The sequence below is a fragment of the Gracilinanus agilis genome, chromosome 1, assembly GCF_016433145.1.
Source record: "Gracilinanus agilis isolate LMUSP501 chromosome 1, AgileGrace, whole genome shotgun sequence".
Taxonomy (NCBI): Eukaryota; Metazoa; Chordata; class Mammalia; order Didelphimorphia; family Didelphidae; genus Gracilinanus; species Gracilinanus agilis.
The window spans coordinates 587,620,315-587,638,505 of NC_058130.1; the positions used below are offsets into that span (position 1 = coordinate 587,620,315).

The 18,191-nt window shown below is 37.0% G+C and overlaps 1 protein-coding gene across 1 annotated transcript in view; it reads left to right on the top strand.

Annotated features, from left to right (window-relative positions):
• Nucleotides 1–18,191, top strand: part of CTDP1 (CTD phosphatase subunit 1) — a 123,218-nt gene that overhangs the window by 22,422 nt on the left and 82,605 nt on the right. Inside the window, exons 8-9 of the mRNA XM_044667250.1 lie at nt 10,543–10,684; nt 12,792–13,022. Of these exons, the coding sequence (XP_044523185.1) occupies nt 10,543–10,684; nt 12,792–13,022 (373 nt within the window). The remainder of the gene's footprint in view (nt 1–10,542; nt 10,685–12,791; nt 13,023–18,191) is intronic.

Below are 18,191 nucleotides of genomic sequence, written 5' to 3' on the forward strand. Positions count from 1 at the left end.
TAATTATTTATTAAATATTTACCACATATGATGCTCTAACTTGTGTGTGAGGAGAATGGATAGACACATGAGTCGTTTTTCACCTCAAGGACCTTACATTCTAATTGGACAGAGAAACTTATGTGAAACAAACCAATTCAGAACTCCATTTAAACAAGGGGCTAATTGTATATTTCATAGGAGAGTGAAATCAAAGCAAATAGGTTAGATTAGGCTTTTGTTGGAAGTATTAGAATTTAAGCTGGGCCTTTTGAAGGATTGGTGGTTAGGATTCATATAGGTGAAATAAAAAGAGTAGACAACTTGCCTCACAATATGGAGACAGAGGTTTGTTTCAAAATCTGTATGCCATGAATTTTTTTTGTCACCATACTCTGGCATGGCTAACTGCTACCTCAAAGAGACTAGACTAATCATGCTAATATTTTTCCTTCAATAAAACTTAAGGTCCCTAAGCCACAAGACCAATTAAGTCAAAAAAAATATCTACAAGCCTGCCAAAAGCAAAATGTACTATGTAAAGAACTTATGTTCTAATGGGGGAAACTATGTCAGTAACTGTGGATCCAGGACTGATTACTAATAGAAAAAATTTAAATGGAAGATAACTGAGAAGAAAGGCAAAAGTGATGGGAAAAACTGAGAAAGGCCTTCAGAAGTTGGGCATTTTGAAGGAAATGAAGCCAGTAGACTAAGATGAAGAGGGGAGAACATTGTAGGAATGGGGGATAGCCACTACCACCTTGCTGACTTGAGTCTAGGAGACTAACCAGAATGCTATTGCAATAACTTTGAAATTATGGGGGGTTGCATCATGGTGGCGGCTACGTGGATGGAGAGAAAGAACAAAAATGAGAGAGATTGTGAAGGTTGAAACAAAAAGAGGATAGCAGATTGAGAATGTGTGGTGAGTGCAAATGAAGAGTCAAGAATAATGCCAAGGCAGTGTGAGCCTGGGTGACTGAGAAAGGGTAGTACTCTCAACACTAATAGGAAAGTTAGGAATAGGAGAAGACTTGAAGGAAAAGATGTTGAATTCTGGGTTAGACCTAATAAGGTTGAGATTTCCCAAACACAGTAATGAGAGTCTGGAATTCAAGAGAGAGGTCAGGGCAGATGTATAGATCTGACAGTCTTGTGCATAAAATTGACAATTAGTAACTAATGAGGTCACCAAACAAGAGAATACAGATGGAAAAGGAGAAACGAATAATAGACACCACAGTTTAATAAGTATAACTTAAGTGTAAGCCAACAAGAGAAACTAAAGAATTACACATAGGAGAGTTAGGAGAGGATAATTTCTTAAAAACCTAAAGAGAAGTGAGTTTTCCAGTTAAAGAGGGAATGGTACAGAAGGAGGTAATTGAAAAAAAAAGTCATGAGATTTGGCAAGTTAGAGATTATTAGTATCAGTATTATCCTGCGTGTCCTTGGGCACCAACTCATTCCTTATCAGGGTTTCTGAATATCTTCTACCTCTTATTTTGATGCAGAGTTGTCTAAGCTGTCTCCTGAGTTTTACACTTTATTCCTGCTATTACTTCTGATAACTTCCTAACTTATCAAGCCTTGTCTTTGTATATCACTTTGATCCTGCTTGCCCCTAACTTTTAACATTAATATAGTCTTTCACACTGAATTTAATAATCTGATTTTAATCATCCTATCTCTGCTTTGCCAATCAACTGTCTTGTTCTAACAGGTCTCACCTGTTTCTGTATCTTTCTCTTATTTTGGGTACTCAGCCTTGTGTTGGTTTCTCTGGATCTGAGTCTTCTTTTTGTATCCTTACCCATTCCTGCTTTTATTCTGTTCTCTGACCACTGAGTTCATTGTACAATGAGGAAGCTGGCCTGACTAGAACTGAAGCATAAATGTTGATAAATAATAGGGAGTAAGTTTGAGTGGAACAAGGATGGGGGAGTGGCAGTCAGAAAAATAGGGTACCAGTGAGGGTTTTTTTGAGTATATTAATGGTATGAAAAAAGTGATTTTAAAGGGAAATTAATCTGAGAGTAATACATAGGATGGAGTAAATATAGAAAGTCTTTAAGCAGGATAGAAAAGTTGCTAGTGATCTTTAGATTATCCTATCAGAATATGAGGTACACATTAAAAATTGGCAGCATGAAAGAGAACTAGGATGGTGACTCAGAGCCAGCAGCAGGGTGAACCCAGGATGGAGAGATCTGTATAAGAAGTAAAGAATCTAGCCGAGTTAGGGAATGAGATTCTCAGTGAAGGGAGGAGAAAGTGGAGCAAGCTAGATCCCATAGTGATTGGAAAAAAAGATGAAATCAAAGGCACAAATAAGAAGAATTAACTTTAGCTGATAGAGTGAGAGGAAAATGTGTAATATACTTTCATTTATTAAATATCAGAAATTTAAAAATTAATTTAATTAAATCTAATACTCTCGGAGTGGAGTTGTATAAAAATGTATTTTATTTTTTCCTGATCACTATTTGTGTCTTTTAACTGTTTCAAGGTAATCCTTTCCCCCTATCAAGCCTTTGAATCTCCATAACCTGCATACCTTCATTGTTTAAATCAAGCCAGTAGGCTTCACTATGAAAATGGGATCTGTGGAAGCCCTGTTAATATGACTATTTAGAACTCGTGGGCTGATTTATTCTACAAGTTTCTGCCTTCTTGGTAGCCCTTCTACCCAGCTTCCTCTTATTAATCCCTGTCAGTCTTGACTATTTCCTCTTTAGGCATTCCTTTTGCCCTATTATCTTCCCTTTTTCTCTAAAGATACTATATCCTTTGCCACCATGTCTTACACTATTCATTCCTTCTCTTAGGGTTATGATGAGGAAAAATATATTCCTTTTTCTCTACTTCTAAGCCTTTTCTCTCATGTTGTCACTCAAATTCAACAAACTTTTTCTCTGAAAAATTCATACCATTTGATTATATCACCCAGTACAACTGCCTCTTTTACTGTCCATCTATCAACATCTAGTTGCTTGCATACCTGGCTTAGCCTTCTGCTTTGAAATCTTTAATTAGGCTGGGTGGAGGAATGCCATTATAGTCTTCATTGCTTTATAAAAAAAGCATTGCATTTTGATCTTTCCCCATTCTTTCTGAATCATCTTCCTTTTAGAAAATATGGGGCTGATTGGCTTTAAGATGTGTTAGATCCAAATACAGAGTTCTTTTGTTTGTACTTGGTCAGAGCCAGGCATTCTTTTCTACTCCATCTTGAGTATGGTATACACATTATAGCAATGGTAGAGCAAAAATGTGGTCATTGTACTTTTAATGTCAGTGACAGAAAATTATGAAAATGTTTCTATGTCTAATAGTATATAATAGTTCACAGTAACTTTTCTCCAGGTTTATTTTCCCTTTAATGCTTCTCACTATAAACTCTTACCTTCTGTTTTAGAACCAATATTGGTTCTACAGCAGAACAGTAAGGGCTAGCCAGTGGGGGTTAAGTGACTTGCTCAAGGTCACACAGCTATGAAGTGTCTGAGATCAGATTTGAACCTGGTACCTCCTGTCTCTAGGCCTGGCTCTCAATCCACTGAGCTACCCAGCTACTCTCCTTCCAATTATTTTTCAAATGATCTTATACATTTCTATTAAAAACCTATTTGTGCTGGTCAGTTCAGCATTGCCTTTGGCCAAAATCCAGCCTGGTATTTGTCAGGGATTGTGATTGGACATGGCATTAGTACCATTTAAACTTTCTCTTGATTGGGGACAAGAGAATAGAGTAGCAGGAGTCCCATCTTTGGCACTTGGGTATGACAAGCTAATATCAAGAATCAAGAGTACAGATAAGTGAGTTAGAAAGAGCCAGAGGTATAGGGCAATGTTAAAAGAACACATAGGCTGAAAACCTGAAATGGAAATAAAAGTCTGGAGAAGAAGCCTGGCAAGAGAAATGGTTAGAGTTTGAGGCCACAAGGATTTAGTACCAGATGTTAGGAGTTGATCTAGTCTGTGATGGTAAACCTGTGGCACACAGTGGCCTCTCCATGGGCTTGTGTAGACCCTTGACTGGCCAGCTGGGAGGCTGGCCCTGCCCCCAAACTCAGGGGGTGGGGTATTCTAGCTCTCTCCACTGTTGGAGGGGCTGAGCACAGCTGAGTTTGGCTCAGGCCCAGCCCCACCTTGCCTCCCTTCTGCTTTTGTAAGCAAAGAATCAATTGGGTCCAGGTCCCCCTGATTGCACTGACCCTAATTAAAATAACCCCCTGAGCAAATCTAGGGCTGAGCCCCAATTACAAGCCCTAAGGGAATGTGCTAATCCAGTGGTTCCCAAACTTTTTTGGCCTACTGCCCCCTTTCCAGAAAAAATATTACTTAACACCCCCTGTCACATACTATCACTGCCCCCTTACAGTTATTCACCACCCTCAAATGCAACTGTGGCCATCACCGCCTCCCCCCATAGCTGCAGCACCCACCGGGGGCAGTGGCACCCACTTTGGGAATCACTGTGCTAATCAGATTCTCCCTAATCCTTCAAAGGAGGATGGAGACAAAATGGAGGGATGGTCTCCATGGAGCCATCCTGGCCACCCCCAGCACTGTAAAACTGAAGGGCAGACTATATGGAATCCTGTCTCTTACATTAAACCCTTTATCCCCCCCCCCCCCCAGAAACAGGTGGTTGAGGAGGAGGTGGGGACACCTATTCCTGTGAGTGGGTTGGAAGACCTCAAATATCTCTTTCACCGCCATAAAAAACAGCTGTAGGACACTTTGGAATTAGTAGTCTTCTCCCCCCTCTCTCATTGTTATCTCAATCCTACCTGTTACTTTAACTCTTAACTCCCTGACCCCATGACTATTCCTCTCCCCACATTCTGGGTCTTCTCCTGAGTTTTGAGTTATGCACACTGTTAACTTACAAAAACTAGAACTACTAAAGTAGTCAGAAAACCCACTCTTTAATCACGAATAGAGGTAGGGTTCAAGTATTTGGTAATTACACAGAGTCAAACGTTAAATACCATACAAAACAAAAGCTCTAAGAACCTGGGAACTGTATCTCTGGAAGAAGACACCATACTAGATGCCAACTCCACCCCGGGAGAAGACACACCAGGTGTTTTCTTCAAAGAGGAAAGGAAATTGGAAGTCCTTATATCTTCTAGATAATTAGGTATCACAAACAGGTTTGTAAGCCTCTTCACAGTCAGCAACTAGGGCATCAAGAAGAATCCGCTGTAACAAATCAAAGGCAAAGATCAAGCTAAGAAACTGGGCTTCATGAGAGGAAAACTTTCATCCGATAGAGAAGCCTTCAAAAAGAAAAGGTGCTTAATATCCAAACCAAAATTGGGGTACTTGGCACTGGGATTTCTCAAAGGTAAGGGTAAACTGAATCATCAAAAAATCCATGTTGGCAATACCCAGCTACCTGGGCAGATAATTCCCTGATTCATTTGGGGGAAGCAGTAGCTAAAGAGGGTTCTTCAGACTGTTGGCTGTGTAAGAAATACCCAAAGAAAACTCCCCAGCCTGTAGTCTGGGTGCCTCAAAGGCCTACCAAATGCCCGAGGCTTCCAGGAAATTCATGTTTACTCTGGTTCTAGCTACCCACTGTGGGATACCTTAGAGAATGCCCCCTACTTTCTCATGGGCAGCCTTTCACTTTTACTGAATATCCCCAGGCCCAGCACAGGGGGATGAGGCTAATTCAGGATGGATGGGTTAATCAAGATCCCTATCTGTATAAGTGCTTTGATAAAGGTTGACTCTTCCTTTTAATATGACTTATGCACTGTGTAGAAATTGCACTGAGAACCCTGTTGCCTCCTGGAAGAGAATGACAATGTATTCTTCTAATTGTACATACTGGTAACCTAATGGAACATTGCTGGCCATAGCCCTGCATGCAGTCAGGGAGCGGGGCATGGCACGGGTCCCTAAAAAGTTCCAAAAGGTTCTCCATTACTGATTTAGACAAAGAAAAATCATTCATTTTATTGCTCTCAAGATCTCCATGTTGTCTCACTCTTTAATTCTCAACATTTCCTCTTGAGAGCGTGCAAATAGATTTTAGGGAGACCTATGAACTTTAGTGGGAGAAAAACTATACCTTTGTCTCAATATAATTGGTTTCCTTTATAATTCTGTATTTTATTTTATGCATTTAAAAATGATATTCTGAGGCACCCATAAACTTTACCAGGCTCTCATAGAGATCCCTGCTTTAAACTTGGCTAACATTCTGTCATTGAAAGAACTCTCAATACTGCCAAAAACTTTACTAATCTCTTCTATTTGTGGAGAGGAAGACATCATTTCCCCCCCTCAGGGATCTTCTGGTGGCACTGTACCTCTAGGTTGATGGGATTGGCTTGGTGGCATTCTGGTGTAGGATTAAGTGTTGAAAAGAACCTAGAGTGAAAATCATTAAGTGTAGCAAAGAGTTAATTATGGTTCACTTGTGAGAGCAATCATTTTCCTGAGAACTTCCTCCCCCATTAATTAGAATACTAAGTACACTATTGCTATTGCCCTTTTGAGGGATGGGAGTAGAGGCAGTTAGGTTGTGGAGTAGATTGAAACCTCAATTCAAATATAGCTTCAGGCACTTATTAAATATGTGACCTCTGACCTCACTGTATGTTTCAGTTTCCTCCAAAGTGAGGATTGTAATAGCACCTATCTACTAGGTTTGTTGTGAAGGTCAAATAAAATAATATTTATAAAGTGCTTTGTAAATGTTAAAGCACATATAGCTTTTATAATCATTGCTAGCTAATAATAGTGATGATGATGATGATGATGATGATAATGATAATGAGTGGGTTTTTTGTGGGTTCTTTTGAGTGCCTAGGCCACAGAATTGAATTTGCAACCTAACTTCATGCCTGATACATGGCCACCAAACTTATTATGTGATAGTGTGGAAGTTCTTGAATAGCCCATATGTTCTCTGCTACTAAGATGTTGGGACATAATCAGTCAATCATAAAGCCCTACCCAAATGCTAAGAATACCAAGAAAAGCAAAAATATGGTTCCTATACTCAAGGAGCTCACCTCCTAAAGGGGAAACAATATACAAACAACTGTATAACTGCAAAATTTATACAGTATAAATGGAAGATGATGCTAAATAGAAGGCACTGAAAAGAAAGTGAGATTTAACCTGAATCTTGAAAAAGCCAGGGGGAGAACATTCTAACTTTAGGGGAAATTATTGAAAGTCACATAAATGGAACAACCAAAATACCAGTGTTGCTAAATTCCAGAGTACACAAAGGGGAGTAATGTATAAGAAGACTAGAAAGCTAGGGCAAGGCTTGGTTTTAAGGAGTTTTAAAAGTTAAATAAAGATTTTATATTCGAATCTGGAGAAATAATGAGGAGCCCCTGGAATTTGAGTTATGAAGTGACATGGTTGGACCTCTTTTAGGAATATCACTTTGGCCACTAAGTAGAGAATAGATTAGATTTGAGGCAGAAGGCCATTATAATAGTCCAAGTATAACATAATTAGAAGTCTGCACCAGGATGATGTCCACGTCAGTAGAGGGAAGGGAGAAACGACAAGACTTAATAGTAGTCCATCAAACAACTGATGACCAGAGCCTCTTTTTGAGCCCCCTAAGAGCTCTCTCAGTGCCATTGTTGGTGTTGCACACTTGTGAGAGGATGTGATCAGGGTAGAAATGTGATTTAAGTTTCCTTGTAGCCCTAATACACATACAGGTGGCACAATATAAGAGAAAGAGACCAAAGTGTGCTGTTTTGGAAGATTTGAGTGGAGTCAAATTCAAATCATGATTGTTAACAGTTAGTAACTTTAACCATGGGTAAGTTAATTAACCTCTCTTAGCTTCTGGTTTTCTGTAGAAACTTTCTAGTGCCTATCTCACAAATTGTTAAATTAAAACAACCACAGTGTACTATATATGTCAGCATCAGATGTTATAGTAACACCATCATTCTATCTCAGCCATCCACAGGGATGGTCATAGTTTAGATCTCACTGTTACCCATAACTGCTACATTAATGACTCTTGAATTTCTTTAAGTGAGCACAGTCTCTTATCTTTATCTCTCCCTCAGCTGCACTCCTCTTCAACCTCTAGGTTGTCCATCTCTCTTTTTTGCCCCAACAGCATCCTAGCTCTTGCTTCATTTTCCTTCCCTCAGTTTAAGCCTTTAAACTATATACTGTCCTCTTTCTTTTAAATCTTTACCCCCTTGTCTAGCCCCTATTTATAAGACTTTAATTCTAGATTACCTCCTCCATCGTCCCTTTTCTTTGTTTTTGAATGCTGCTGGAAGAAGTCATACAGCCCTACTGACTAAGAAGTTTGACCTAGGGAAAGGAAGGGTTGGAGTAATTATATATATATGTATACCTTCTTACTCTAAAATTCTGTTTTTTGTTACTATAACTTGACCTGGGCCTTTGCAGTTGCATCATTTTTTGTTTCCTAAATGGGCTTTTCCTTATTTTTCTGACAGTAGTTATTCCTTTTCTATTCTCTTCCAGGCTTTTTTAAATATCCCCTTCCTCTTGGCAAAGGATTTCTTTTTCTGTTTGACTAAGAAAACTGAGGTCACGTCTCATGAGTTCCTTCTCCCCCTTTTTCATTCCCAAAACTCTTCTATGTGTTTAATTCTCTCATTCTGAAAGTTTCTGAGGAAGAGGAGGTCCTCCTAGCCAAGTCTAACTAACCCCTCTCCTTGTATCCTTGGTCCTATTTGTTCCAGCTTCTTCCTAGAGCTTGCTCCTTCAGTCAGTTCCCTCCCTCCATTCTCACTTGATTCTTATCTGATGCCTCCTTCCCTCCTGCCTACAATAATGCCTCTTTTCTTTCTGTACCTCCCATCATTAAAATTCCTTCCTTTCACCTTGTTCTGCACTCCAGCTAGTGTCATAGATCTTTATTTACAATCACTCTCCTAGAAAGTAATTTACATCTATTTAATCTACTTTTTCTTCTCCCACTTATGTCCCAATCTCTTGTAGCCTGTCTTCTGACCCTATTACTTATGCAATTCTCCCTCCAGATTATGTCACATACTAGTTTACAACCTTCTGGTAATCCCCGTCCTTCTTGATTTCTTTACAGGTTTTGACAATGATGCTTACCTTCTCTTCCTAAATATTCTTTTCTCCTGGCTTCTGTGACATTGCTTTGTCTTATTTCCTCACCTATCTGCCTTCCTACTCCTTGTTCTCTTTTGGTGATCTCATCTGCTCCCAAGGGTTAAATTCTCTAATATACTCTAATGACTTCCAGGTCTTTATTTCTAGCCCCAATATCTTTCCTGATTCCCTTGTCAGTTACCTATAGGATAGCTTCACCTAGAGAGCCCATTGGCACCTCAAATTTAGCATATCTAAAATGGAACTTTTAATTACTTGGCCTTCTGAATATCTCCTCCAAATTCTCCAAATTATCTTACTGTTGAGGGCTCCACTATAATGATAATATCATCTAGCATTTATATAGCACTTGAGAGTTTGCAAAACATTTAAATTTTATCTCATTTGATCTTTACAACAACCCTGTGAAGTAGGTACTATTAGTATCCCCATTTTATAGGTGAGGAAGGTGAGACAATCAGAGGTTAAGTGATTTGCCCAGGCTCACATAGCTAGTAGTGTCAGAGCCTGGATCTGAACTTGGGTCTTCTTAGCTCTAGGTCCAGAGCTCTTTATCCATTATACTACCTAGCTGTTTATTCTTCTAATCATTCAAGTTTATGACCTCAGTTATATTTTGATTCTCTAAATCAGTGGTTCCCAAACTTTTTTGGCCTGCCACCCCCTTTCCAGAAAAAATATTACTTAGCCCCCTGGAAATGAAATTTTTTTTTAAATTTTAATAGCAATTAATAGGAAAGATAAATGCACCTGTGGCCATCACCACCCTCCAGGATTGCTGCAGCACCCACCAGGGGGCAGTAGCGCCCACTTTGGGAATCACTGCTCTAAACTGACATCCAAGTAGTTTCCTTAGTTCTTTTGATTTGTCCTCTATAGTATCTCACTTTCATCCCATCTTTCCACCTACAAAGCCCATCACCTTAGTATAGGCCTTTATCACTTGCTACTATGAAAATCTCTATTTTCCCAGACTGTATTCTCTCTTTTCTCTAGTAGATCCTCTCCACAGCTGCCTAAATAATCGTCTGCCATAATACATAATTGGTCATGCCTCTCTTCTGCTCTGATACAAACTCTAGGAATGGCTTTTACAACCTTATACAAGATTTAGGGATTGTATTTTCCGAGAAGATGATGAAACATCCTCAGACTCTGGTTCTCACTAGTCATGACAGCAGGAACTCAAGGTGTTCAAAGATGAAGGGGCTTATCTCTTCCAGGGCAAGGTCTCTGGAGGGTGCAGTACTAGCATGGAAGATAGCTAGGTGGCTGGAGTGACATAAATAAATAACAGACAAAATATAATTGTGCCAAAGGACAGCTTTTGTTTTGTTTTTTTTATTTTTGTGTGTTTTCTGTGTGTGTGTGAAGTCATGGGGTTGTTTTAAATAGATCACTAAACATTAATTTTTAGAGTGATTATTTTAACACTAGGCACAGAGAAAGTAAGACAAGCTCAAGAGTGTAAACATCTTCATGTTGTAAACCCTGATTGGTTGTGGAGCTGCTTGGAAAGGTGGGACAAAGTAGAGGAACAACTCTTCCCTTTAAAGGACGATTACATCAAAACGCAAAGGTAAAAATGCTTAACTTTTCCAGTTTTCCTCTTGAATCAATTCATAAAATAAGAAGTCTGGACTAGATGATTTCTAAAGTCTCTTCCATCTCTAAAATCCTATGGTTTTCTAGCTTGCTTCACTTAGTTCATTGCTCTTGAAAGGCATTGTGGCATGTTCAAAGAAAATCAAGTCATCTCCTTACCCCTACAGCTTTATTTTTACAGTCAACCCAAAGAATAAGCATAGAGACCACATTAGATTTTTGAATTCAGAATAAAACTAAGGTTCTTTCTTTTGAATGAACAGAAGTCAAAAACTTCACAAGTGGTGGGGGAAAAAACTCATTAATCAGTGGATCTTACATATTAGCATTTAATAATTCACTATCACCTGAACCTGTTTTCTCATGGTAAATCCTTTGTCCCTTCATCATGTCACCTCATTCCAGTCTGAGCTTTTTGTCCTCTTAATATAACTAACCAACCTGCAGTTAACTTTATTTTTTGCAATTCTAACCCTTCCTATATTTCAGAATGTGCCTTGACATTTTATAACTTCATCATCCTATTTAATAATATTTTTATTTGACCAGAGCCAAATATATTTGTTTGGTCTGCCATTTAGCATTATCCCCATCTTTGCTCATTTCTATTAAAGATTAATAAATGAAAGACAGCAGCATCACACAGTAAATCAATGGTTCCCAAACTTTTTTGGCCTACCACCCCCTTTCCAGAAAAAATATTACTTAGCGCCCCCATCACATACTATCACCGCCCCCTTACAGTTATTCACCACCCCCAAATGCACCTGTGGCCATCAACACCTCGCTGGATTGCTACAGCACCCACCAGGGGGTGGTGGCGCCCACTTTGGGAATCACTGTAGTAAATGGAGAGCTAATCTCTGAGTTTAAGGAGACCTAATTCAAATTTACCTCTGGCAAACCTGCTGGGTAACTTTTTCAAATCACTTATTCTCTCAATGTCTCAGATAACTGTTTAAGACTAAATTGCATTTGGCTAATATGGAATTATGTTTGGCATGACTTCACATATAGAATGGTTATCATTGCTTACCTTCTCAATGAGTAGGGAAGGCTTTGGATGGAGGAAGAAAATTTGGAACTGAAAACTAAAGAGTGATTGTAAAAAAAAAAGACAACAAATTGCAGTTTTTCATTGGTAGAGGGAATTTTCCTCATAGTAATGAAGTTACAGGTTTATACTAACAAACAAAAATAACTAGTTGATTATGTATGAACTAGAAAGTGAATTTTTATCTCTATGTTAGCTGTATAAAAATAGAGTTAAGGTCCCCATAATCTAGATTATTTCCCTCTTTTAGCCTAGAAACTGGAACATACATCTTACTTAGAATGAAATCATATTGATACTCTAATGTAAAAACAACAGCATAGGTTTTTATTTGTGAATGGAGTTTAGATATTTTGTCCTACTTTATATATCCTTTGCAGTTCTTTCACAAGAAATATTGGAAAGTCTTTTGGAAGTATAGTTGAGAGCATCTATTAAATGTTTAAAAGTGTCTGTTAGCAAAATTTTAAATTGTTTTTATCAAGTGTCCATCTTCAGTATATTCATTGTGGAGAAATCAAAAGTGCCATATTTTGTTTAGCCCTGCTCAACTTGGAAAAGTGGTGAAAATTTTTTCTATCCAGAAGGCTGAATGTCATAGCTAGATAAACAGAAGAAATTTATTACAGGAAATCTGTGGGATATGCACCCTATAATGATTCCCAGTACTTTCTGGCAACCAGATTCCTAATTGTAGTATAACACATCTGTTCCTAATAATCATGGACACTGGCATATAACTTTTTCAAACCATGGTAATTGATTATTCACTTACATCTTTGAAGATTTCACTAATCCCAAATCATTATATAACTTTATAGCATCCCAGAACATAGTTAAATGTGCCTAACCTGAACAATTTGCTAATAATTAATCAAATAACCATGGCGCCTAGAACATTTTTTCTTCTGGAATTGACATGAGGAGTCTGTTTTGTTTTTAATAGAAAATCATGATTCTTGTTTTCCATTTATTTCTAATATAAAAATATTTTCTAATTTAAAACTATTCAATCTTTATCCAACAGGGAAAATAGTCCAGCAACATTTCCTGATATACAGAGTGCTTTTCCAACAGCCTTGTTCCATCCAACACCTATCCATCCAAAGTGTCAACCTGGCCCAGAAGTTCGAATTTATGATTCTAACACTGGGAAACTAATCAGAAAAGGGTCTCAGAATTCTGGACAGTCTCTATATATCCAGTCACCAGCTTCTCCTGTCACATTACCAGTCCACGGGGAACATTCTTCCTTCAGGTACATTAGTTGGTAGTTCTGGATCTTCCAAATTCATTGTCAAAAATTATTTTTTCAAGGATTAATTGTTTGTTATCAAAATGATTCTATGAAAACTTTTTATAAGTGTATTTGCATGTGAAGTTAAGGAATTTGCTACTTTTCCATTGCTGGCCAGAGAATCTGGGCTTTAATTAACTGTCTGACTTAAAACTTAAATAACTGACAGCTGAACTATCTATAATCCACTAATTCATTAATCCATACCTGTTTGTCTACATTAATACTCAGGTACTGAACAACCACAACCTCATGATCATAGAATTAAAACAGTGAAAAAACTGAGTCTGAAAATCTGAAACAAACAGTATTTGTGTGGACATAGTCACAAAGCATGCTCACAAAATATAGTTCTACACACTATAAATTGTAAATTCAGATCAGTAGGAACAATAAGACTGAATTGTTATATTATACCTGGTGTCTTTTTGCCACTTGCAAAAATACAAATCCTTTCTTTGATCTTTATGTGGAGAGTGTCAAGCTAACCAAGGTAGTAACCCACTCCAGCACATACTCGTGGAGCTTATAAGCATCCATAGTAACATTGCCCAGAATAACTTTTACTTTCCACAAGCATGGGTCAGGCATTGCATACTTTAGATGAAAACCAGGCACCTAATAAAATGTTCTCATTGTTTCCAGCAAGGCATAATAGAATGCTAATATATGTAGAGTCTCAGGGAAATCCAAGTAAAACATTTCCTGTAGATTCCTATCACAGAAGAGTTATTAAATTTGTCACCTTTTGGCCCAAAAACCAAATGAGAGCAATGGTAGAAGTTGCAGAGACAGAGATTTAGGCTCCATGTGGTGAAAACTTTATAGCAATTTATAACTTTCCGAAAATTTGATCCACTTCTTCAGGAACTGCTGAGTTCCCTTCTTTAGAGATCTTCAAGTGTGAGCTGGGTAATCACACTGCAGACATGGTACATGGAATTCTTTTCCAGGTACAATTGAACGAGATAAGCTCAAAGGTACCTTCCAATTCTGGGAATCTGTGATTCTTTCCCACTTTTCCTTAGTATTTGGATGGGTGATTTGACCAATGTGCTGCTTCTTGGGGTAGCTTTAATTAGTTCTCTTTCCTGAATTATGAATATGTATATAGAATTCCAGAGTTCCTTCTCCTTTCCTTGTGCTACCTACTTCAGTCAAAATCAACAAGCAGAGAGATTTGTATGATGAAAACCAGAGGGAAGTTAACACTGCTGGTTACCCCCTGCCCAAAGCATCTTAGTCTGAGTCTTCGTAAATAGAAAGAGAAGATATTATGGTTTACGTATGATCACTTTGCTGTCATCACTATCAAAGTCTTAATAGTTCTAATTCTAACCATTGCCATTTCTTCTGAGGTGACTTCAAAGCACCAAAATTGTGGTCTCTTTCCCTACCAAACACTTGATTATTTTTTTGTATTAATGAAGTCTGCATTGTGCTTCAATTAGGTGGGCCCTATTTTCAAATATTCTAAAGGGCTTTCATTGGAGCTTTCTGAAGAGGAAAAACAGTTTTATCAAGAGAAAGTACTGATCTCCAAGTAGCTGCAGAAAGCAAATGCTTACTCAGTCAGTGAGAGCCTCCTAAGTGTTTCTCACAAAGGTGCTGCTCCTGTAGAACTGCTGAGCAGAAATGTATATGAGTGTGAACCTGACTATCTGTGTTACTTCCAAACTAGGCCAATGTTTGAATGGAGTTTTTATAGGCCAGTCTTTGTAGAGTCCTGCTCTTAACATCTGAAATGTTCATTCTTCTTACTTGAGTGAGATTTCATTGAAAGTAGTTTGTTTTATAAAAATTATGTTTATTTAAATTTGACTTTTCTTTTCCCCCAATAACTTAATATTTATAGACCTTTTTCATGATTAAACTTTACCCTTTTTCTGACTTACGTGATGATATTTTTTTCCTTGTCTTTCTCCCCTACCCGTATCCTCACTTCCTTTAAACATTTTATTGAAATTATGGTCATTTATTCTCCCTCTTCTCCCTTTATGTTACAGTACTATTTTTCTTTTTGCCTCCCTTCTTCATTTTAAAAAGCATTTATTCTTTTGTCTCATTCCTCTTGCTTTTATTCCTTTTTCTTTATAAGTTGTGGGAATAGCTCCCTCTCAGTCCAAGTGATTTTGTGTAGTTCACTTTTATCTTTCTAGTATTTTTTTCTGAATCATACTATAATATAGAATGAGACTGATGCCTACCGTTCTGTGTAAATGGTAAGATTTTAAGAATTTTGAAAAAGTTGACATAGCAGCTATTCAGCGAGAACAGCTGAAAAGAAAAGAGTATTTCAGTTGCCTTTCAGATCTTTGAAGGATAGAAATTTTATTAGGAGTTTTGTGGTGAAGGTGGCTACATTTGGCCGAGTATATTGTGCCAATCTTTTTTTTTTTTTTTAAGTATTTCATGAATTCTTATAAATTGAATTAGATCTAGAGATTATTTAGGAATTACTGGTTTTAAAATACAACTATTATTTGGATAGAATTAATACATTGCTGAATTTTGCTAAAGTCATTGTAATAGGATTTTAGGATTTTAAATCACTTGTTTCTCTGTGGTACAAACTGATTAACATCAAGATACTATGTTTATTTTTTAATCAGATTATTTCTTCTTAGTGACTTTTTTATTTTCTCATTTGTCCTTCTTGAAAAATATGCTAATTATGTAGTGTGCATTTACCTAACAAAATTATTCTTCAGGAAATAAAGTTGCTTTAATATTGGTGATGGGGCAAAAAAAATACAAGAAATACTAGTATGTACATGGAAGGGATTTTTTTATCCTACGTGTTGGGGTGTGCGTGTGTGTGTGTGTGTTTTTGATCTGGTGTTTTGGTTTTTTCCATTTTCTCACACTGTATCAACTGAATCATTTTGTAGGATAGTAGAACTAAAACAGTGTATTTATATTTAGACTTTTGATGGAAAATATATTGTCTTTGGAATTCCTATTTGTCAAATGAGTGATTAAAAAAGACTAAACTGGTTAATTCAATGTATAGGAGAGATTTCATGTATTATGAAAATATTTTTTGCACTGAGTATCTCTGATTGCTATGAATTCAGAGTGATTTAAAGAAAATGTGAATGCTGATATGTAGATATTGAGATCTTATTTATATTTTCAATTTTGCACATTTCATTATTAAGCAACTTGATTTTTATGTGATCCTAATGTTTACCTTTTAAATCTTAATACCTGTGGCTTTTTTGTTTCTGCAATGAGAATTCTGACACTAATAGAATAGGGCAAGATACTTGTACCAAATGTCATTTGTGTTTTATTTTTATTGTGTTATGTTTGAATAATTGCCTACATTAGCGACTTTTTTAAACCTGTGTCATAATTTTCAGACACCTAAGGAAAAAAGGTAGCCAAGGATGACAATCCGAGCAGCAATCATTGCATTATTGTTTAGTGCCAAATAATAAATGCAATGAAAGATTAGAGTTAAGAGAAGCAAGATTGTAAGAGGATGAAACAGTGTGTTGAAGCTAACAAGATTAAATCTAGTTAGGAATATACCAAGTTTTAGGTTATAGACTTAGAACTAGAAGGTACCTCAAAGGCCATCAAATCCAACCCCTTCATTTTTTTAGGTGAAGAAACTAAGGCCCAGAGAGGTTTTAAATGACTTACTGAACATCTCTCAGATAAAAACAGAAAGAGAATTCAAACTCTCATACTTCTGCTCAAAATTTTCATTTTTTGTGGATGGGATAGGAAGATGTTTTAAATAGCAAGCAGCTCATATAAAAATAAATCTGAACCCCTACTATAAGGGACTTGCAATTCAACAGTAAAAATCAACACTATTATTACAGTTCATAAAGTTAATGTAATCATAGATTTCATTCACTGTGGAGTTATAGTGAAGTGAACATTCTGTTATCCTTTTAATAAATAATTTTTTAAAAACCAATTCTGTTTTGAGGTCCAAATTTGTTCCCTCCCACTCCCCTCTCCCCCACTGATTGAGAAATCAAGAAAAATCAAAACCCATTATAATTATGTATAGCTAAGCCAGAAAATTCCCATTATTAGCCATCTTCTTCTTTCCCCAAAAAAGTATGCTTTTGCAATCTACATCCATCAACTCTGTAACTGGACATGAGCAGCACATTTCATCATGTCTTTTGGACAGTTACTGTATTGATCAGAGTGTATAAGTTTTTGTTTTGTTTTTTAAACCCTTACTTTCCGTCTTAGAATCAATACTGTGCATTGGTTCCAAGACAGAAGAGTGGTAAGGGCTAGGCCATGGGAGTCTAGTGACTTGCCCAGGGTCACACAGCTAGGAAGTATCTGAGGTCAGATTTGAACCCAGGCCCTCCAATCTCTGGGCTTGGCTCTCAATCCACTGAGCCACCTAGCTGCCCCCCAGAGTTCATAAGTTTTTCAAAAGTTATTTGTCTTTATAGTATTATTGTCGTTTTACAAATTGTTATTTTTCTGCCAAGCCCTTTAAATCACCTCATACAATTCTAACCAGATTTCTTTTAAATCAATCCCTTTAACATTTCTGACAAGTAATACTGCAGCATCTTAATATGCAGTAACTCATATTTTGCAGTGGATAAAGCACTAGACTTGAAATCAGGAAGACTCATCTTCATAAGTTCAAATCTGGCCTGAGAGACTTATTAGCTATGTGAAAATGATCCAAAACAAATCATTTAACTCCCCCACCCCCCCGCAGTTTCCTATTCTGTAAAATAAGATAGAGAAGGAAATGACAAACCACTCCAATATCTCTGCCAATAAAAAACCCAAAATAGGGTCACAAAGTGTCAGACACAACTGAAATGACTCAATAACTCATTTAGTTGTTCCCTAATAGGATTGAGTGTTATATCTTGCCAAAAGCTTTTTCTGCATCTATTTATATAATAATATGATTTTTTTCAAATTAATATAAGTTATATTCATAGATTTTCTAACATTGAATCAACTCTGCATTCCTGGTACAAACCCCTTCAGTTCATAGTATCTGATCTTTGTGATATGTTTCTGTAATCTCCTTACTCATATTTTATTTAAGATTTTTGAATCAATATTCATTAGGAAAATTGGTCTGTAATTTTTTTTCTCTGTTTTAGGTATCAAAGCATATTTGTG